Raw genomic sequence first — 24,178 nt, 5'->3', positions numbered from 1 at the left:
ATGCAGTCAGGGGATATACTGTGTGCCAGAGAATTCTGCAGTGAAAGAGTTAAGAAACATGGTTATGTTTAAGATAATGTTTGTCATTTTTTTGTGAATTATTCTAACTGATTTTTCTTTTACTACTGGCATTTTCATGGCGGGCCAAGCAGAAATCTCTCTCTGCGGTTCGGATCTTGCCCATGGGCCTATTTTTGAGGTCTATTTTTTCTGTTTAAATAATACACAGTCATGGTTGGTTCTGTTTTATGATTTCTTTCCAGGCCCCAGAAAGGAAAGCCGTATGTAATGAACTTAGTTCCGTGTATTATACATGTAACGAAGAGAACAGAAGAACCAGTACTTGAGACGCTTGCTGCTGCTATGCCAAAGATATTCAAAGCTCTTGGAAATTTTACAACAGATAATGATGTAAAGGTTAGTATTCATATTATTCTTGACCTGGTCCATAGAAATGTAATTTCATTTCATGTTCCTGCTCATTGTCATCTTCATTTTAATTGAATTTTGTTATTATTTGTGAAATAAAATATAAAGTTATGTTTGGATATTTTTTGTGTATGCTTTATTTTTTTTTTTACCTTTCTTCTTTGGTTACTATGTTAATTTTACTGGCTGGTTTGCTTGGTACATCGAAACTCGTAGCTAAACACATGCTCAAGGCTCACAGTGAGTTTTATCTAGACTAATATTGACAAACTTGTTAAATGCTCTATGCAGAAGGAACTGCCATGACCTAGAAAATACCGTAGATACCGTCCCTATTTCTTAGTACTTCATTTCCATCTCTTAGGACCATTTGACGTCTGGAAATGATAAACTATGTACAATTTTCTTTTTTCTTCTTCTCCTTCTTCTTCTTCATGCCAGTTTCCCGGGCATGGTGTACAGGAGCTTGCCATCACCTGCCTTTATACAGTACACCTTTTATTCCAGAACATCTTCTCAGCTGAGACTTCTCTCCTCCATATCTGATTTTACTGTCTCTATGTAGCATTATCCCTTGGTCTTTTTTCCTTGAGCAGCAAAGTCAAAGTATCTTCTGGCAGGTCTTTCACTGTTCATTCTCATAATGTGCCCATACTACTGAAGTCTGCACTTCTTTATTACACTGGTTATGGGGACCTATTTACTTCATTCCTGATTTTGTCCTTTTGATTAGTTTAATGCATAGTTCTAATGAATCTCATTTCTCATGGCAGTACTTCCATAAAAATATGAAGTCCACCTTTTTGTACGTTGTCCTCCATCTTATACAGTATGCAACATTAGGTGGACAGATACCTATAGCTTCAGGTACAATACCATTGTATCTCATCGGCGGCAGCTGCAACTTACATCCGAGTAAACATATTCTTCAGCAGTTTACATTTTCACACTTGCATTGCTTTGTGAATATGTTTTATATGACTTTGTAGCTCAGTCTTGGCATGAAACATACGTCCACACAGATCACACGGAATGGCTGGGAGAGGGCAGGGCTGAGCTTGACGGAGCTTCCGTTCTTGTTGTTTATCCTATTCACGTTTCGTCATTCCTCTTCAAACACTGTAACTGATGTAGAAACAGTCTGGCACCAAAGTGTATGATCCTCAGCAGCGTATCCCAGGATTGAGTGTTAATTCCAGCTCTTTTCATAGTATGTTTAGCTGATCCTTGAAACACCTCAAAAAGGTTCCATGAAGTCTTGTGTCAGAGCAGCTTTCACCATACAGGAGCTCACGAGGAAGCCTGATTTTACTCATACGACGGACGTGCCCTTTCCATCTGAGACGGTGGCCGATGATGGTAGCCTCAATGCATATAGCGTGCGCGTTCTCAAGAAATGCAAGGTTAGTGACACGGTCCTCCCATTTGATGTTCAAGATGGATCTGTTTTTGCAGATGGAAGCACTCTAACTTTTTGATATCCTGACGTTTGAGGGATCAAGTTTCACAACTATAAAGCAGTGTTAATATGACACATGATAAACCATGATCTTGGTATACATCTACTACCTAGAAAATTTGGCATTCCGTGGGAAAGTTTTAAATTTAGGGATAGTGGTGTACCAATGATGGCAGTAGGCAGAAGAGGGACAGGACACTGCCATCTGAAAAAACACCTACATAGAATTGGAGTAATAAGAGACAATATATGTAGGAAATGCAATGAAGCAGAGGAATCAGCTGAACACATACTTTTTGAATGAGGCGCTGGGTAGAATCAGACACTCCACTCTAGGACTACCAGGTAAAGAGAAAGAAAAAATCCAAGAAGACCCAATAAGAGCAACCTGCAGCTTTGTGAAGAGAGCAGGTATATCCGTGTGGGAATGAAGGAAAAACATGGTAGCAAAAGATCTTAGAGGTCGATGCTAATTAGGAAGTAATATTTAGAGGCCTCATGAAGAAAATAGGAAGAAGGCAGAAGAGGACTGGCATAACTCCTCATACCTTGCAATTTTCAAACGGCCTGAATAAATTGATCTCCTTGTAAGAAACATCATCATGTCTTCTTCATGTGTTTGTTTTGGGTAATACAAAGAACCATGCATGATCATCATTTTATTTGTTTGCTGAATAAACTTTGAACTATGATTTGAGCATAAATTCTTGTGTGCAGAGTGGGTATAACTGTTATTCTTCAGTAAAAACTATTTTCCCTTGCAGTACATGTTACTTACACTAATATTGCCAAAATGTATGGCATTTGTTTGCTCATTCTCATATTGCATGATAGCTGCAGGTTTCAACTGCTCTGATACTAGAGATCACAAGTCTGACAATGTACTTCAGCTAACTGCTCCTCACAAGTGAGGATACATTATTCCATATTAGAAGCATTTCACTTATAATGTAAAGTGTGTATGTTAGTGCTTTTTTAGTGGATGTAGAGAACACTGAACAAAATGATGTTATGCAACATAGTGCAGTATATGTATTGTAACTTTGTTCCATATACACGAATTTTGTTGTTCTGATTTATATTTTAAAGGAGAATTAACTTCTGTTTAAACAGAAATTATAATTGTAATAAAATAATTAATGTTTCTAACATTTAAAATACATGTAAATTGACAGGAAAAAGGAAGTAATTTTCTTAAACTCCATTTGCTATTATTACATTTTACCACATAAGAGGTACATTTGTACTGTTTCTCTACTACCTTGTACGCTCCATCACTGTTACATTAACTTTATCTGCTTGTAAAATAGATACTCTGGTTGTGAGAGTGTTTTACTAGTTATAAGGAAGGTCCTTCAACCATTTCCAGTATCATTTTAGGTAAATTCTGAATTATAATGTCCACAGATGTAGTTTTAGTTAAGTTTTCTATTTTTTTGTAGCTTCATTTTTTGTCTGGTAATACAGATGTTTAGTCCCTAAATAGCCAGGTCTACTTGCAGTTTTTTCTCTTCTTGATTTCATACAGTATTTTCCTTTTGACATACCAGTATACTTCTGGTATTGCCATTTGTTGTAGCATTCATATTCTATTCCAGGTTCATCATGTGTCTGACAATGTTCCTATAGATATCCAATCTTTCAACATATGTGGCTTTCGGTATTCCAGTTGCTGTGTTTTCTTTGGAGTTTGCCATCTTATTCCATTGGTTTCAAGATGGCACTGCCCTGTTGGTTGACTCGCATTAAGTTCGAAAAGATACTTTCACCTTTCTAATATCTCTGTTATAGAACCAATGTAAATACATGTAAATTTGGCTACCAAATACAGGAGAGAACTACAGGGGTTACCAGGACCAATATACAACATACAAAATGTTCCACAGCTATCTTAAGGCCTTGCAGTGGCACTCGTTGAAACCACAATATCACCTATAGTAACATATGGTCTAATAATTTTACAAACACCATCCAAAAAAACCCTAAGGCACTATAGCCCTTTTGAGCCTTGGCCTACCAAATGATAGCGGCTCAGCCCAAAGGCCTGCAAAGTATGAAATGACATGTGATCAGTACAAAGAATCCCCTTAGCAGTTATTCTTAGCTTTCTAGACTGGGAGTCACTATATCATTGTCAGATAGCTCCTCAATTGTTCTTATGTAGGTTGAGCGGACCTTGAACCAGCCCTTAGATCCAGGTAAGAATCTGACGGGGCCGGCAATCGAACTTGGGACCTTTGAGTAAGAAGCAGATGTGCTACCCCTAGACTGTAGGGCTGGCCACTAACAATAATAGGGAACATGCATGATCCGGGGTTTTAATTAAAAATATGCTAATCTGATTCAAAATTTCATGCAGAATTCAAAAATGTGATCAGAATGTACAAATAATAACTCCAAACATGATAAAAGTCTACGAAAATATCACGTCACGCAAGTACGCGATCTCATTGGTCTGACGTCATCGTACAGGTTGACTGAATTAGCAGACGAAATAACACATAGCGTGCTGTGAGAAGCAGGATACACTTCGCGTATTTCTACTTTACGTTAGTGTCTAGTATGGTTAAATTCGAGGTCTATACATTGAATAATAATCTGAGTGGTATATTTTAGACTTAAAATGAATCCTGCGCAGACAGTGAGGCAGAAAACTTATAAATGGTGTAGAGTTCCGATGTGCAATAGCACATCGCATACCGTACCAAACAAATTGTTTATAAATGTTCCAAAGACGCTAAAACTAGGGAGAAATGGATTTTGGCGAGCCGGAGAAATGCTGGTGATATATCGGAAAAGTCTACAGTTTATTTTTTTGAAGATTTTAACGTAAGATGAATTTGTTTGAATTTTCAAATCACTTTTCCATGTCAGCTGTTCTAGTGGTAAAACTTTAAATTTTAATGTATGATGCTTTATTTAAATGCTTCAATTAGATCTTGGAATATGAAAGTAATAAACAGTGCATTGAATAATGCTGATTATTAAAGTATTCTCCAAACCTAACCTATGTTTTGGGTGATCCATGTCAAGATAATAAATTAAAGGGGTTATGAACCATTTTGACAGCTCTAATTCTACCAATATATCTTGGCATGGGACAATTATGTATGTCTTTATTGAAGAGCTTAATTGGTAAAGAAATTTAGGCTATATCTAAATACTCTATAATGTAACAAAGAATAGGCGTGTACATCATGAAAAGAAACAACGTGAATTTAACAAATGTATAACTCTACACAAAACCAATGCTTGTCTGTTGGGGTCTTATAAGTTAACAATGCTCAATTATAATAATTATCATAATATTAATGAAATAAATAACATCATTGCACACAGGTGAAAATAGTGATGTAGGTGTTTAAAATATTATCCAACTTAGTTTTAGGTTATACAAGCCAAGTCAATAAACCGAAGGGTAAAAATACCGCGCGAGTTGGCCGTGCGGTTAGGAGCGCGCAGCTGTGAGCTCGCATCCGGGAGATAGTGGGTTTTGAACCCCACTGCCGGCAGCCCTGAAGATGGTTATCCGTGGTTTCCCATTTTCACACCAGGCAAATAATGAGACTGTACCTAAGGCCACGGCCGCTTTGTTCCCATTCCTAGGCCTTTCCTGTCCCATCGTCGCCATAAGACCTATATGTGACGGTGTGACGTAAAAAAAAAGAAAAAAGTCACAGCACCCAAAGACATTCCTGTATTGAGCGACTAAAATGTCACCAGGACACTTTTCTTTCCTGATATGCTCAGCTTGTTAAAAGCCAAATGTAATTAATGTTATTGGCTTCACGCCCTGCTAACTACTTCTACGATTTTCGGAGACGCCGGTGTGCAGGAATTTAGTCCTGCAGGAGTTCTTTAACGTGCCAGTAAATCTACCGACACGAGGCTGACGTATTTGAGCACCTTTAACTACCACCGGACTGAACCAGGATCGAACCTGCCAAGTTGGGGTCAGAAGGCCAGCACCTCAACAGTCTAAACCACTCAGCCCGACTTGTGAAAACTAGAAGAAGTCATATTTATCTTTATCATGTTTAACTTTTTCCCTCCACAAAGATATTTAATTCTCTTTCATGGGCCCCGGAAGTGGGTAGGCCAGTTGTCCCAACCATAAATATATATATTTTTGGGAATGATAGATTATAGCCCTATAGTACTATGATCTTTCTTTCTTTCTTTCCTTCTTTCTTTCTTTCTTTCTTTCTTTCTTTCTTAATCAGTTTATCCTTCAAGGTTGGTTTTCTCTCGGACTCAGCGAGGGATTTCACCTCTACCACTTCAAGGGCAGTGTCCAGGAACGTGAGACTTTGAGTATGGTGATGAAACTGGTGAGGAGGGCCATTACCTCGCCCAGGCGGCCTCACCTGTTATGCTCAACAGGGGCCTTGTTGGAGGATGGGAGGATCGGAAGGGATAGACAAGGAAGAGGGAAGGAAACGGCCGTGGCCTTAGGTGCCTGGAGGAGAAGTAGGAAAATACGAAAAACCACTTCGAGGATGGCTGAGGTGGGATTCGAAACCCTTCTACTCAGTTGACCTCCCGAGGCTGAGTAGACCCCGTTCCAGCCCTCGTACTATTTGTTTTCAACTTTCATGGCAGAGCCGGGAATCGAAACCGGGCCTCCGGGAGTGGCACACATTAACCACTACACCACAGAAGCGGACTAGTACTATAATGCTACCTATATGTTTATGTTAGTGCTGAAATCCGATTTCTTACTTTACTAATGCTGAAAGCCCGAAAATGTAATGTTATTCTTTAATAGGGGAATCAGTCTAGAAGGAAATGTTGAAAGTGATGTGATATCTATCCAGCTTCGTTGTTATCCTAATACTATGGGTTACAGTACATTGCACGTATATAAAAGACGCTACTTACAAACTTGCTTGTTATCCGCGAATTTCTGCGGCCACAAGAGTCACATTTTTCAAGAATGATGACATCTACACATGGTAGATTGTCTGACTGTGCTGTTTTGAACCTTTCTTCTGCCATTTCGAAGTTATTCGCAATCATGAATAATAAACAATCGGCTTTTAGCAACGGCTGATGCACAACGGCTGGTAGAGCTCCATGCGGTACTGGATCGTGACGTCACAGCGCGCCGCTTACGTCAGAGGCCGTTTCACTCGCCTTGCGGAAAGGCACTATTAAATATTTTTTTAGTGGTAGAAAACAAGGCAACATACCACAATGCAATACGTTTACGCACTATTTCATTGGTGTACTTTTCAAAAAAAATATTTTTGAAAATGATGCATGTTCCCAATTCCACGATTCACCTCCAACCAATCACAATTAGAAAGAATTCCAAATCCCCATGCTGACGAACCTACTATGCTGGTGCAGCAGGGGGAGAGGTGATACTCCCCCATGGCGTGTCCCAGGTGGCAGATAGGGGGGTCCTAACCAGTTTGCCGGCGGACTTGAGCGAAATAAAATTGCTCTCGTGGACCAAACGCAGATCTCATTGTGGGTGGGGGACACAGGCGAAGAATATACCCACGATATCCCCTGTGTGTTGTAAGAGGCGACTAAAAGGGGCGACCAAAGGATGATCGAATTGGAACCATGAGACTACTTGCAATTAGTACCACCATGTGGGGAACACCATGGGTCGCCTTTACTTGCGCATAGTACTTCTATGTTAGGTACACAATAGGTTTGTGATAAGTAGCGACAGTGTGTGAATCGGGGTGAGTTTTACAGAACCTGTGATTAGTACCACTCTATGAGCGACATCATGAGTCTGCCTTGCCTATGATTCTGGTTAGTACCCAATATGTGAGTAACACCACGGGATATTACGAGTCCCTGTGATTAGTACACCTGTGTGAGAAACACCATAGGTTTGCGTTGCCTGTAAATGGTGCTGTTACTGGGCGAGTTGGCCGTGTGGTTAGGAGCGTGCAGCTATGAGTTTGCATCCGGGAGATAGTGGGTTCAAATCCCACTGTCGGCAGCCGTGAAGATGGTTTTCCGTGGTTTCCCATTTTCACACCAGGCAAATACTGGGGCTGTACCTTAATTAAGGCCACGGCCGCTTCCTTCCCATTCCTAGGCCTTTCCTGTCCCATTGTCGCCATAAGACCTATCTGTGTCGGCGTGACGTAAAGCAAATAGCAGAAATTTAAAAAAAATATGGTGCCGTAATGTGAGAAACACCATAGGTCTGTGTTACATGCGTGCATTACATTACCTGTGAGTAGTACCATAATGTGTGGAATACCGTGAGTCTACGCTACTTTTTATTAGTACCGCAACATGACAAATACCATTGTTCTACTTTCCTAGCGATATGTACCATTATGAGGGGCCCATGACCTGGATTTTGAACCCCTTTAGACTACAGGCATCATCGATTCAGTATTGTGCTTTAGAAGCAGTTCCTTGGTCAGTAATACTATTGTTTAATGCTACTTCCTGGGAATGTGGGGCATTATGGGTCGGATCCACTGGTTGTTTTAAATTCATATTCATCCATTCATTCTTTGTCATCACGTTTTGAATTCTGGTCAGTGGATGATTTTGGACTTTTAAATTGTCATTACATTTCATCTCATTTCGTACCATTAGGGGCCGATGACCTAGACGTTAGGCTCCTTTAATAACAATCATCAGGAACTACACATCAATCCAGAAATAAACGGTTTGAATGACTTACAGGAAAGGAGGAAAGACCTTTGTAAATAACATATTATCACTTAAACAGGAGCCTTTGAAAATTGTAAACAAATTTAAATATCTGGGAATTACATTTCAGACTACAGCAACTTCATTCAACTACCATATACAGGAGAGAACTACAGAAGATAACAGGGCAACATACAAAACTTATTACAGCTGTCCTTATAGTAACATATGGTCTAGAACTCATTTCAGACAAATTATTAAGTGATTTGAGAGTGTAGAAAAAGTGAAAGCACATTTCCTGAAATGTGCATTGAGAGTAGGAGAAACAGCTCTGTCGACACTAGTCTGTGCAGTAGCCAAGGAAAAATTCTATATTGAAGACTTAAAATTCCACACACAGACGTGATATTCAGTTTGGGACGATATAGGTTCGGGACGATCAAAACTGTTTATGGAGTGGACTGTTCACAGTAGTGCGACGCTCGGGGGTCCTGGTTGTGACTCGTTCAGCATCTGTATTTACTGTGAAGCTGCAAAATGGATGTCATTTCTGATGGCTGTCAGAATTTCATCAAAACTTCCAGTATTCATTCCCTGAAGAATATGTAAAACAGGTTTTTTAATCCTTCAGGAGTTGGGGAATCAGTGTATAAAATTTACCCAATTCTTCTCTTGATATCTTTATTTCATAGACCCAAGTGCTGCTGTTACTTTTGCCTAACGTAAATAGTAACCACCAAAACGTTTCATTTAAACCCTTTCTATGTGTTTAGAACTATTTGTACACATACATGCATATTGAATCTGTCTATTCAAATTGTATGTTAGTAAAATATTACTGGGGTTCAGACTACATTTGCTCAGTAGACCGAAGTACCGAGGCAATATACTGTGACCTTTCACGCATCTCTAAATTCTGGGTTCTTATTGAAAAAGTTATGCCTCGGCTGGTGTCATGCAGAGATGCTAAAATTCCACTCTAGGGACGTGAAAATTCATCAAGTTGGGTCACAGAATCGCATCGCTGGCTCTATTTTAATCTGACCTAAGTAGGAGGATGTTTGTTTATCAGTATCTTAACCTAGACTATAATAATATCAGTCCTAATGACCACTGGATACCCATACACTATCTTTCTTCATTATTGCAAGGCGTAGATAATCGCTAACATTTTGATCTCGGTAGTGGTGTATTTAAGCTCATGAGTCCTCAATTTCCTACTCACGAAAGCTGAATAGATTCTATCGTTCTCTCCGTGTCCATTCTTTTGGTATAAAACAGCTCCGACTCCAACTGATGATGCGTCAGACTGAATGATGAATTCACGATCAAAGTCTGGATATCCAAGCTTAATGTTATTGGCTAGTAACTTCTTTGCATTGATGAAAGCTTGGTCGTGACTTTCATTCCAGCACCACCAATTGTTAGTCTTTAATATGTCTTGCAGAGGAGCTAGTACTTCTGTGTATTTCGGACAATGGTTAACAAAGAATTGTGTCATTCCCAGGAACTGTCGTATATGCTTAATCCGTCTGGACTTTGGGAAATTACATATAGTCAGGATCTTAACAGGGTTAGGTCTTATGCCAGTTCCGTCTATTACATGTCCGACAAATAAGATCTCGGATTGGCAGAATTTTGACTCAGATCGATTGATTTTAAATCCAGCTTCATCTAAATAACTTAACAGCTGTTCTAGCTTAACCATATGTTCTTCAAAAGTAGCTGTTGCCAGTACTATATCATTAACATAAATGGTTTTGAATTCCTTGACTTCGGGTTTCAGATTTCTGTCTGGAGCTCGTATAAGTGCAGCACCTGATTTGCAAATTCCGAACAGAAGTCTTTCGAAAATATATGTTTGATTATCAAACCTGCCTCCTCTGCGAACCATGTGACTTTGCCGCGGTGGGGAGGTTTGCGTGTCCCAATGATGCAGATAGCCGAGCCGCAGGTGCAACCATATCGGATGGGTATCTGTTGAGAGACCAGACTAACGAATGGTTCATCGAAAGGGGGTGGCAGCCTTTCGGTAGTTGCAAGGGCGGTAGCCTTGATGATTGACTGATACGGCCTTGTAATAATACTCAACATGGCTTAGCTGTGTTGATACTGCTACACGGCTGAAAGCAACGGTAAACTACAGCCGTAACTACCTCCCGAGGACATGCAGCTCTCTCTGTATGAATGAAGTACTGATGATGGCTTCCTCCCGGGTAAAATATTCCGGAGGTAAACTAGTCCCCCATTCGGATCTCCGGGTGGGGACTACACGAGAGGGGGCGATCATCAGGAAGATGGATACTGACATTCTGCGAGTCGGAGCGTGGAATATTCGAAGTTTGAATCATTGTGGTAGGTTAGAGAATCTGAAAAGGGAGATGGATAGGCTAGAGTTAGATGTAGTTGGTATAAGTGAAGTATGTTGGTCAGGCGACTACCGAATTATCAGCACAAAATCAAACAGGGGAAATGCAGGAGTTGGTTTAATAATGAATAAGAAAATAGGGCAGCGGGTAAGCTACTACGACCAGCATAGTGAAAGAATTATTGTCGTCAAGATAGACACCAAACCAATGCCCACCAATATAGTGCAGGTCTGTATGCCTACTTGTTCAGCGGATGATGAAGAAATTGAAAGAATATATGAGGAGATAGAAGATTTAATACAATATGTAAAAGGTGTTGAGATTCTAATTGTGATGGGAGACTGGAATGCAGTGGTAGGCCAAGGAAGAGAAGGTAATACAGTAGGAGAATTTGGATTGGGACAAAGGAACGAAAGAGGAAGTCGGCTGGTTGAATTCTGCACTGATCATAATTTAGTCCTTGCCAATACTTGGTTCAAACACCACAAACGACTGCTGTATACATGGACGAGACCTGGAGACACTGGAAGGTATCAAATAGACTTCATTATGATTAGGCAGAGATTCAGAAACCAGGTGTTGGATTGCAAAACTTTCCCAGGAGCAGACGTGGACTCTGACCACAACTTGTTGGTTATGAAATGCCATCTGAAGTTGAAGAAATTGAAGAAAGGAAAGAATGCAAAAAGATGGGATCTAGACAAGTTGAAAGAAAAGAGTGTGAGGGATTGTTTCAAGGAACATGTTGCACAAGGACTAAATGAAAAGGTTGAAGGAAACACTATAGAGGAAGAGTGGAGAGTCATGAAAAATGAAGTCAGTAGGGCTGCTGAAGAAATGTTAGGAAGGAAGAAAAGATCAACTAAGAATCAGTGGATAACTCAGGAGATACTAGACCTGATTGATGAACGACGAAAATACAAGAACGCTAGAAATGAAGAGGGCAGAAAAGAATACAGTCGATTAAAGAATGAAGTGGATAGAAAGTGCAAGGTAGCTAAGGAAGAATGGCTGAAGGAGAAGTGCAAGGATGTCGAAGGCTGTATGGTCCTTGGAAAGGTAGATGCTGCATACAGGAAAATCAAGGAAACCTTTTGGAGAAAGGAAATCTAGGTGCATGAATATTAAGAGCTCAGATGGAAAGCCACTTCTAGGGAAAGAAGACAAAGCAGAAAGATGGCAGGAGCATATCCAACAGTTGTATGAAGGTAAAGATGTAGATAATTTGGTTCTGGAACATGAAGAGGCTGTTGATGCTGATGAAATGGTAGACCCAATTTTGAGGTCAGAGTTAGACAGAGCTATGAGTGACCTCAATAGGAACAACACCTGGAATTGATGACATTCCCTCTGAATTACTGACTGCCTTAGGAGAAACCAGCATGGCAAGGTTACTTCATTTAGTGTGCAAGATGTATGAGACAGGAGAAGTCCCATCCGATTTTCGGAAGAATGTTGTTATACCTATTCCCAAGAAAGCTGGTGCTGACAGGTGTGAAAACTACCGCACCATTAGTTTAGTATCTCATATCTGCAAAATTTTAACACGTATTATTTACAGAAGAATGGAAAAACAAGTTGAAGCTGAGTTGGAAGAAGATCAATTTGGCTTCAGAAGAAATGTAGGAACACGTGAAGCAATCCTGACTTTACGTCTGATCTTAGAGGATCGAATCGAGAAGGACAAGCTCACGTACATGGCATTCGTAGATCTAGAAAAGGCATTCGATAATGTTGATTGGACCAAACTATTTATGATTCTGAAGAAGATAGGGGTCAGATACCGAGAACAAAGAATTATCTACAATCTGTATAAAAATCAGTCTGCAGTGATAAGAATCGAGGGCTTTGAAAAAGAAGCAGCAATCCAGAAAGGAGTGAGGCAAGGCTGCAGTTTGTCCCCTCTCCTTTTCAATGTTTACATAGAACAGGCAGTAAAGGAAATCAAAGATAAGTTTGGAAAGGGAATCACAGTCCAAGGAGAGGAAATCAAAACCTTGAGATTTGCCGATGATATTGTTATTTTATCTGAGACTGCAGATCTCGAGAAGTTGCTGAATGGTATGGATGAAGTCTTGGGTAAGGAGTACAAGATGAAAATAAATAGGTCCAAAACAAAAGTAATGGTGTGCAGTCGAATGAAGGCAGGTGATGTAGGAAATATTAGATTAGGAAATGAAGTCTTAAAGGAAGTAGATGAATATTGTTTCTTGGGTAGTAAAATAACTAACGATGGCAGAAGTAAGGAGGACATAAAATGCAGACTAGCACAAGCAAGGAAGAGCTTTCTTAAGAAAAGAAATTTGCTCACTTCAAATATTGATATCGAAATTAGAAAGATGTTTTTGAAGACTTTCGTGTGGAGCGTGGCATTGTATGGAAGTGAAACATGGACGATAACTAGCTCAGAAAGAAAGAGAATAGAAGCTTTTGAAATGTGGTGTTACAGAAGAATGCTGAAGGTGAGATGGATAGATCGAATCACGAATGAAGAGATACTGAATCGAATTGGTGAGAGGAGATCGATTTGGCTAAATTTGACGAGAAGAAGAGATAGAATGATAGGACACATCTTGAGACACCCAGGACTTGTTCAGTTGGTTTTTGAAGGAAGTGTAGGTGGTAAGAACGGTAGGGGTAGACCAAGGTATGAATATGACAAGCAGATTAGAGCAGATGTAGGATGCAATAGTTACATAGAAATGAAAAGGTTAGCACAGGATAGGGTGGCATGGAGAGCTGCATCAAACCAGTCTATGGACTGATGACTCAAACAACATCATATCAAACCTGAATCCGGTAAATAGTTTGGATTTGCTTTCCAAAACTATGTGATAATACGAGGAAGTCAGATCTAATATAATGAAAAACTTCATGTTTCTGAATCTCCTAATTATCTCTTTTATTATTGGGGTTGTATCATACTCTGGAATTAGCTTGGCGTTTAGCTGCCTCGCATCAAGATACACGCGAATAGAACTGTTACTTTTCTTAACCACCACCAATGGGCTAATGTAAGGAGAATGTGCCTTTGAGGTTATACCATTATCTGTCATTTCCTGTATCACTTTTCTGGCATCAGGCATAAATTTGTCCGGTATTGGGTATGGTTTTATTTTGAATGGCCTCCAGTCCTTCACCAGTAATCGGTATTTGGAATTCTTCACTGCTCCGGGATGATTACTAAAAGCATTAACGTGTTTCTTCAGCAGATCCTCAGTAATTTCTTGCTGTTCGAGACTTCCACCTATTCCTTTGTCGATTGTACACCCACACACGGCATCTTCCGAATCATATCTTTCCATTTTTCTTTCGGTGATTTACGCCGCTTCATCTATCGAAATATTCATGGTTTTCTGTAGCTGTGAAATCTTGTTTTTCCTCGTCGGAACATACAATCTGGTGGAATGAAGAATGTGAGAGAGCACTCAAAAAGAGATCTGACACATGGAGAAAATGGAGATGTTCAGGAAATACGGAACACTTAGAACAATTCTGAAAACAAATTAAATAAACATCCACAGGACCAAACAATCATTTGAGAATGGAAAGTTACAAAATCTCCAGGACAACTTCACTAAGAATAACTCCAGAGATTTTATTCTAACTAATTCTAACCTCTTCCTTGTTTAAATCAATTATCATATTATCCTCTCTGATGAAATCAGATCCAATGATTAAATTATACTGGATTCTATGAATCATTACTGTACTGGTTACGACCTGTACACGCCATATTTTTTTAGTATTAATTGTACCTCATCATCACACAAGATGTTCAGAGCAAACTTGGTTTGTTTACATTCGGAGGAGTGAGCAGGTGAGCCAGTGACAGCTGTGTGTGTGACGTAGCTGCAGGGACAGGATAGACTACCCGCCTTATGCCATGTGTAGCCTATAATAGTAATCGCACCGACTTGAGCGATATGTCATTTTGAAGAGGATAACATAAACATCTCAAATTGTGAATCTGAAGTAAATCTGTCAAGGGATTCACGAGATAATCGGCTTCAAAAGGATCATGTTATCTTATGACGTACGAGCCCCAAACTGAATATAAGCTGAGCACACTTGACCCTGATCACACAGTCATAGCTGGGTGTCCAGCCTGACTCTTTACGCTGCATTGTTCATCGAAATGCTGACAGAGGCTATCTTCAAATATTTAAAGTCTTCATGTGGGACTTAAACTCTGACAGTCACGCGTGAACTCTAATGTATAACAAAGTCTTTATAATGAACACTGAGTCTATCAGTTAAATTGAACTTGTAATTTTTGCGTGTGTTGAAATCAAATTATTCAGAGTCTTTATATAGTAGACTCGGATTATATCCGTCAAGTTGAACTTGCACATTTTGCGTGTGTTGGAACTCTGATTATGACAAGTCATGTATTGGACTTAGGTGACAACAGTCAAGTCAAACTTATATTCTGTGCGCATGTAGAAACTTTTCGATATAACTTACTTTCGTTCTTGTGGAACTGAGTTTATTACCACGTTACCTGTGTGAAAATTAGTCTCTGTATCAATATTAATTTAAATGTGACACTGCTGCGATATACTAGGAACTGTGATATTTATTTTTTAAATCTCAATCAGCAGAACTTAATCTCTGAACACATATTAATTTCAGTGTGACACTACTACATTATACTGCTAACTGTGACATTTTGTTAAATCTTTCATGTATAAACTAGGGTGTTTATGAAAGTGTTCGAACTTTCACATGAATGTTAATGCAAGTGATTACCGTAATCGTGTGCTACGACAGCAAGGTTTCACTCCAAACTCAAACTGTTCTTTATCCAGTTCAAACAAAATTGTTTTATTATTTCTTCTGAGCAGTGTGTAAATTATTTGTGTGTGACTGACAGCAATGTCTTTGATAAACTCTCGAACAGTCACCTATTTTATTTAATGTCCAGTGCACCTTACAACGAACTGTGCTTTTCATTTCAACCTTGTTTCTTCGTCAAAGTGTTTAGTATTGTTTCATGACAGACAGCAGTGTCTTTGATAAACTCTAGAGTACTCGTACATTTATCTCAATGTTAAGTGCTACTTTATTTAGTGGAAAATCACCACGAACTGTGCCAAGTGCGTGAACAATTTTCAGTTTCATTACTTCTATTCATGAACTGTGTTTTATTTTCTTCCAATTTCGATGCTACCCGCATCTTCATCTTTAGTGAATATAAATTCTGTGTACAAGATTAAGAGTGAATTCGACTGCATATTAAATGAAACAGTGCTGTTAAACCAAAGTGTCGGGGGACTGTGTAAATTTGGATACTCATGTATGTTATGTGACGAGTGATTACCCCGCAACATCATCGGAGATCGTCCAGAATGTCGAAGGTTCGAGACTCAAACCCATATCAAACCAACCTGGATGTTCCGGCCTTATCTCAACGTAATATTGGCAACTTCCAGAACGTGTTCCAGCCCCGTTCAGCCTGGTCAACTGGGAGCACGGGTCATCAAAAGGCGATGTTGAAGACAGTGACTATAAACAGTAAGGTGATGTGCACTTTAAAATGCATTTTCTGAATAAAAAACTATTATTCAATCTATTTAAAAATTTTCTTGTATATAGGACCCTGCCTCCTGTACCAAGCCCTAGCTGGAAACCACCCAGAATTACCCTGAGACCTACTTTGTGCTAACTTTAATACTAATTCATAAAGTCAGGCTATTTTACTGGTATACTACAAATGGATGTTCCATTGTAATTCCTCCGATTTCAGCCGGTAAGTACGTCTGTATCTTACATCTTGCAACCTTATCTGGAATGATACCTTTGATCTTCATGTTACCTACTGGAATCATGGGTATGGGTGTCTTCTCTTGCATTTCTGAGAATAACAGTTTTGAGATGATGCTAATGCTTGCACCGGTATCCAATAATGATAATATGCGAGTACCGAATATTGTTACCGAGATGGAATAAGATTAATCTTTTAATCTTATTCCATCAGGTTGACAATCTTCATATAACAATTCGTCAGGTTCAAATTCCCAAGACTCAATCCTTGCTATGATCCATTCGTGTTGCTCATGATCTAAACTTAATCTGTTAAATTCATCATCTATTGTTGATTCCAAAACAAAGGGTTTTTTCCCCTCTTCATTGCCTTGATTATTATTATTATTGAATGGTGGAGCTCCAGGATTCGGTAACTTATCTGTACTTTCCTTCCTTTGTTCTTGTTGATACAGCAGGCTCGTAGCACCTACACAATCGGCATTCATGTCCTGATTCTGTATGGCTCTTTCCCACTGTTTTCCTTCTTGCTGTTTCCTCAGTTCATCAACATATCTTTCTCTCTCTTTATTCATCTCTTCCTCTTGTCGACCATTCGACCGTCTTGTGTCCTCTCGATACCTGATTCTTACGATACGACCACTTATCTCGGTATCGATTCCACCTCGTACCTCTATAATACCTGGGATGCCTTCGATCTTCGTTACGAAATGTTACCCATTTTTGGCGCGTTCTGTCATCCTTTCCATTATGGTCTCTTCCTCCTTGATAATCTTTATTTGTCATCGGTCTTTCTCCTTGAACATATTCATTATGTCTATCATTCTTTTCTTCTCCTTCATTTCCTGCCGGCGTCACAACGTTTATGCCTGGATCAGTGTGTCTCACAATTCGATTGCTGACATGCGTTGTCGTATCATCAATTTGCCTAAGTACTGATTCTGCCTGCGCTGCAAATTGAATGTTTGCTGCAGTGAGCAATCATTGTATGTCTGGGGGAAATTGTTTAATTGTCGCACGTACCATTTCCATCTCTGTGGGTGGTGAATCAAGCTCTTTTAACCTATGGAATTGCATTGTAAAATAATCAGCAAATCTACTCAGTCCTGCCAGGGAATATTTCTTAGAATACAACTCAAGTCTAATCCCCTGCTGAATGTCAACTCCCCAAAATTTATCTAAGAAAGCCTGTTTGAAGCCAGCGTAATCCTCAAAAATATATTGGAAAGCTTTGTACCAAATAAGCAGTGCCCCCTCTAAATGTCTTTCAACTGTCTTCAATTGACGCCCTGGACATATCTTCGCCTCTCGGAAATATTCCTCTATCTTCCTAAGAAATTCGCAACGAGTCATGCTAGATCCTTTATTTCCATTAAACTTCTTAGGTATGTCCTCGTGTGTTCGTATTATATTGATGATTTGTGTTCCATTTCCCGTGTGTGCTGTTCTGTTATCATTTACATCGATGCTAAACTGTGGCATCTCAAACTGGCTATTTATTTCAGTTTTCCTTCCATCCTCAGCTAACGTTTGGCGATCGACAAACGATGGTATCAAATTTTTGCTTGTTTCATTCTCAATTCTCAAGTTTTGCATATCTTTTTGAACAGCATATAAGTCATCCTTCAGCCCTTTTATTTGCTGACTCATTAAGACTTTATTTTCATCCGAGTCTTCAGTTAACAGATTAAATCTATCATTGATCTGTTCTCTAGCCTGTGTTATCTCTTTCTGTATGTTTTCATTGGCACTATTCACTTCATCTGTCACTTTCTTAAATTTTTCCTCCCAACTAACGTTTGATTCTCTCATCCTTCCTTGCATTACATCAACTTCTTCTTTTATTTCCTTAAGGTCCTGATCGACTTGAACTTGTAATTCTTGAATGTTCAATTTAAAGTTGGCCTTTAATTCCTCAAATGTTTCCTGAAAACTCCTCTTATTCTCGCTCATTGCTGCACTTCTTTCTTTAGATTTTGTACACCCCTTATACTTCAGATATCCTTGATCCAAGCGACACAACTTCTTGCATTACTTTCATATTCTGCCGTACCATCTCTGTGATATTGCTAAAGTTTCGTTGCATTCTTTCTTGTGACTCACAAATCTCTGTCTGGGTATTTTCTTGTAATTCATGAATTTCGTTCCTCGTGACTTCTTCCGTTCTCTCTTGTGATTCACGGATGTCTGTTCTCGTATTTTCTTGTGAATCATGGATCTCGTTCTCATAGCTTCTTGCATCTCTTGCATTCTCTCCTGTGACTTGTGAATTCTTTTTTCCGTGTTCTCTTGTGTCTCACGTACTTCCTGCATCGTTTTTCTGTATTTTCCTGTGATTTGCGGACTTCCTGAATTCTTTTTTCTGTGTTCTCTTGTGACTCCTGCATTTTAGTCATCTTTCCCACTAGTTCCTCTAGCAACAACTTGACCTGCGCAAGTGATGCCATTTTACTTTCCTTAATCGTTGTTTATTTTCACTATAATTCACTTTCAGTCTCTGAATAGTCTTTCACCTATCCTCTACCTGTGTTCACACATGACAATCGCTGCTATTGCCTAACGTACTTTATCTACCAAATAATATAAATCGATTACATAAATGTATGGGTCTCTCCAGATCTGAATTGTACTGAGACGGATAACCAACGATAAGTGCCAATAAACAAGACTTTTTATATTATCTCCGAATTAATGAATTTACCTATTCTAATTAACAAGAGTCCGAGTTTATGGAATATCCTTCCAATGTTTTATACAAACTAAATTAAATCCTAATATTATTTAACGGACCTATCCTTCCAACATATTATTAAACTCAAAATTAAATAAATACTCCAAACTTCCTTCATAAGTAAATATGTCAGTATCTCAATGTCAGATGTTGTAAATTTCAGTGCCTACTCTCACGGTTAATATCATCTCAAGTTGTTCTTTACACGGTCATCCCATGAGTGATATCTGTCCTCCAGGCTTTGGCCATCACGTGTCTTTATCCCTTGGACTCAAGTCTTCACTTTGGTTATCATGGAATAACTTCTATTCTATCTTCTCTTCAACTCGAGCCCCACCGATGGGCGTGAAAAGTAATACTTAACTTCTGTGACCTTTCACGCACCTCTAAATTCTGGGTTCTTATTGAAAAAGTTATGCCTCGACTGGTGTCATGCAGAGATGTGAAAGATTCCACTCTAGGGACGTGAAAGTTCATAGAGTTAGGTCACAGAATCGCATCGCTGGCTATTTTAATCTGACCGACGTATGAGGACATTTATTAATCAACATCTTAACCTAGACTAATCATAATATGTCTTATTCTATTAAATGAGAAAACCGAAAATATTACTTTTTGTGGAAGGATATTCCGTTTAATAACTAACATATTTAATATCACAACTACGATATTAATAAGAAAAGGGCAACACAAATGGACATTAGAAGTGACTGAACGTTGCATTAATCAAAGCAGTCTTAATCTCTGACTCTTGTTAATAGTTCATCTCACACCATTTTATTCTTATTATGACAGGTTGGTCGCAACAACAGTAATAATCTTCAGAATTAGCCAAGAAAATCAAAAGGAAAACCAACCTAGCATTGATGAAGGCTTAATAAAAAAATTAAAAAAAAAACAAGTCCATCATTCATCACATCTATCTTCTAACTGATGGTTAAAACTATAAAATCTTGTTGGCTTGGCACACCTATTCACTGATTTCAAAATACATGCTTTAACATCCCGTTATTATTTCTGAATCATCGCTTAATTCATCAAAAATCTAGCTAAAGAACTTGAATGCACCAATAACGTGTACATATTACCATCATTCAGGTCAAAAATGATCAAAGAAACATAGGACAACATTATAATCCTTCAAACATTAACATTGGGCAAATAAAAATGAAATTGATCTCCTCTGAACTCCATCGGCATCTGCACCTAAACAATAATATCTGAAAATGCAATCATCACCAGTTACAATGATTCAAAATCTACGATGACTCTGCAGCTCTGGACTCCTCTGTGAAATAAACCTGGAAAAACTACTTCAACTCTAAGCGTCAGTTCAATGATCTATAAGAAGAAATTCAGCTAGCAAGAAAATCACTCTACACACTACACATCAGTGAAAGTTACTCATTTCATTTGTGACATGGTTCAACTACATAGTGTCATTAACTAATGAAGATCTTATATCATCTCCAATATTGTGCGCAATTACCTGTACTGTATTTAATTAAAGTATCTTTGACGATCATCCTCCAAGTGTCTTCCATACGTCTTGAAACATCATCGCAAATATCGCCTCTACGCCTAAGTGAACACCATCATTACGGCAAATCAAATTCATACGCATGACAAAATCAATCTTCACAACAACAAATATCACCAGGACCTCTACATCGCATTATTCTATTAAATGAAACATTCTTCGACGATCCATATAACATTAATCACTCACATTATTCGACGACCCTATCACAATAACCTTTCATAATTTTATACACGTCATGCTCAATGAATTATTTCATTTAAAATATACTCAGGCACTTTATATTACGAAGACTATTCATCTTAACACAATTATCAACACTATCATCGTGACAATATCACAGTCACACTCGCGAATACAACACCTAACATAAAATATGATCGTAGATGACTCTAAATCACGCGCATATTATTTCACGATTTCTTCACACACATATCTGAACCATAAATTAAACTGAGATTCATTATAATGACACTATCTTAACACACATGCCTAAATTTTACCTGCATGACACTTACTAGCGACCGCTTAGATTCTCATAACACAGCGTACAGAATATCATAATTTTCATGATCATTCACATCACAACTTACAACATTCCTACTCATCAATCAATCAATCAATCAATCAAATCAAAGGTAATGATTGACTAAATGGTTGCCTTCAAGTTGTATAACTGATCATGTCACATTTTTGACATCGTAAAACATACTACTCTACTTTAAGCAACTACATAGCGGGATAATAAGACATTGACTTTGAGTACTTATTGGTTGTTGGCTTCAGGAAGAAGGCACCTCTCATCCTCCAGTATTGGTATCCATCCCAGTACTCCTCAGATCTGTTAAGACCGCTTCATAATTTAGCAAATCATGCTGGGATTTACGACCATCTTATAAACATCTCCAATGGTACCTGACTTCATGATACCTGAAACTTGTAACATGCTATTAGTATAACATTACATACATGTATATCATTTACAATATTATTATACAACACTTGCCTTAATATTTTGAGAGTACCAGATACGTATCTCGCCTCTTTACAAAGATTATTCTTATTACAAATGATTATATCGTAATGCAATCCAACTTCTTGTCTGATTCTCTTCTGAGCCATGTGCAACCCTCTTATTTAGAAACAAAATCTAATACTAGACTGCAATAATAACAGTCGGTTTGCTTTTTAAAGACTCATCCATGTTCCATAGCTTCCCATATGTTTTTGACGTTAAACAGCTGACTTCTTGATACAGAGTACTCCTACACAATCATTAACATCGGCAAAGGAATTCATTTAACAATCTGTCACATGATATTTTGATATAGATGTTGATTCCCATAGGGAACATGAAATTTTGTCCTGAATGAGTAAATTTATAATACCAATATAATGGTCCGTTATTGAACATTTTAAATTTTCCAGCTAACGCATTCTTGGTTGCCTGTGTTTCGCCCTCGTGTGCTAAGTTGGGTATTATAAATTTATAAATGATTATAAATTTACTCATTCAGGATAAATGTTTCATGTTCCCTATGGAAATTAACATCTATATCATCTGATGGCCAGGCAGGCATCAATTTTTGGAAGTAAGACATGTTTCTCTCTCATAGTGCATTGGCACTACTGGTGGCTTCAAGTAGCCTATGCAGTGGCCTCCACGGTATGCACTAGCCTTGCGTCTTGGTAGGTGTGCTAAGTACCAACTGATGAGCCCAACTTAGCACACGAGGGCAAAATGCAGGAAACCAAGAATGAGTTAGCTGGAAAATTTATAATGTCCAATAACGGACCATTATATTGGTACATGATATTTTTGTTTACCAATCGACTATTTCATCACCAGTCTTGATTCTCGAATCATATCGGACTAGATAGGCAAGGTATGGCCATCGTATGTAGATTGAACTTGGCCCATTTGATCTAGCTCATTCCATAGCCTCCGACACATTTCTGTCATTGATATTTCTCGCTATTTATTTACATTGATTAACCTTTTGCTTGAATGCGATGTTTATTTAATTCTCTATTACATGCTACAACATACTATCATCAACCGTAATTTAATGAGATACCATGGGGTTCTGAGCTTATAATTTTGCTGGTACCTTCAATCCGTTGCCTGTTATTCATGTAGTTGAGCGAGTTATTTGAATTTCTGACATACTTGGACGTGTAATAACTGGACGTACGATTTCATTAACCTATATCTTTACCATAAACTTCCAATGTCTCCACCGACTCTAATCCAATAGTCATTGGAAGGTTATAATACCGGATGTGATAATATTGCTCTCTGGAAATGCTGCACCAGTGTGGTGGCTTCTATTTACAGCAATGTATTTAGATATCATCCTGAACTGAATATCACATTTCTCTGTGGGAGCAGAAGAAAGATGATGAGGATGGAAATAGAGGAAGACTTCTATAGTTCGAGTGCTTTGCTCAAAAGTAAATGGATGTATGTTAGTCAATCCCAAAGACACGCTGTTATGAGAGATACTATTCAAGGTTTTCACTATAAAATTTGTAAAACAAAAACCTTTCATTATCTTTATGAAAAATATGTGTATGAAATGTGTGACAAAAAGGTTATAGAATTCCCATAACAGATTGCCCAAGGAGAACTAAATCTCTGCACGATTACAGTAAAGATTAATTTGTATTTCTTAAATTCCCTTTTGGGTGAATCTTATAAAATTTATTATAAGAAGGGTTTGAAGTTTCTACCTGGGTGGAAGATTTTATATTGTGTCAAAACAATGCAACAGTAATGCCTTCCTTTAGAGATTAAAAAATAAATAAATTCTATTTATCTTGAATTTCAGAAGGTTTGACAGTTGATAAAGTATCATTTGGTCAACTGTCTGCTGTCATTTCTTGATGGATACAGTACTTTTGCATCCATCTCTTGGCACAGGCCAGAGTAAAGTGTAGCTTCCACCCAAGTCCCAGTTAACATCCATGGCTGTGACAATATGGAAGCTGCTGGGTTATGGGTAGTGCTGAGTAATGACTTTCAGAGCATGACTAGTGCATCTGGGTGTTATGAAAGGTGCTGCTCATAGGGTCAGTCGTGCTGCAATAGTACTTTCTGACCCAGTGAGGAAAGCAATGGCAAACTACCTCACTCCTCATCTTGCCTAGTACGCCAAATTTTTTTTTTTTTGCTAGTTGCTTTACGTCGCACCGACTCAGATAGGTCTTATGGTGACGATGGGACAGGATAGGGTTAGGAGTGGGAA

General features: G+C 38.5%; 1 protein-coding gene across 1 annotated transcript in view; it reads left to right on the top strand.

Annotated features, from left to right (window-relative positions):
- Window positions 1–24,178, top strand: part of htt (huntingtin) — a 900,697-nt gene that overhangs the window by 137,495 nt on the left and 739,024 nt on the right. Inside the window, exon 4 of the mRNA XM_067142878.2 lies at window positions 264–417. Coding sequence (XP_066998979.2) covers window positions 264–417 — 154 coding nt within the window. The remainder of the gene's footprint in view (window positions 1–263; window positions 418–24,178) is intronic.

This window comes from Anabrus simplex, chromosome 3 (genome assembly GCF_040414725.1).
Source record: "Anabrus simplex isolate iqAnaSimp1 chromosome 3, ASM4041472v1, whole genome shotgun sequence".
Taxonomy (NCBI): domain Eukaryota; kingdom Metazoa; phylum Arthropoda; class Insecta; order Orthoptera; family Tettigoniidae; genus Anabrus; species Anabrus simplex.
The sequence above is the reverse complement of the archived record's forward strand: the minus strand, read 5'-3'. Positions and strand labels throughout refer to the sequence as shown.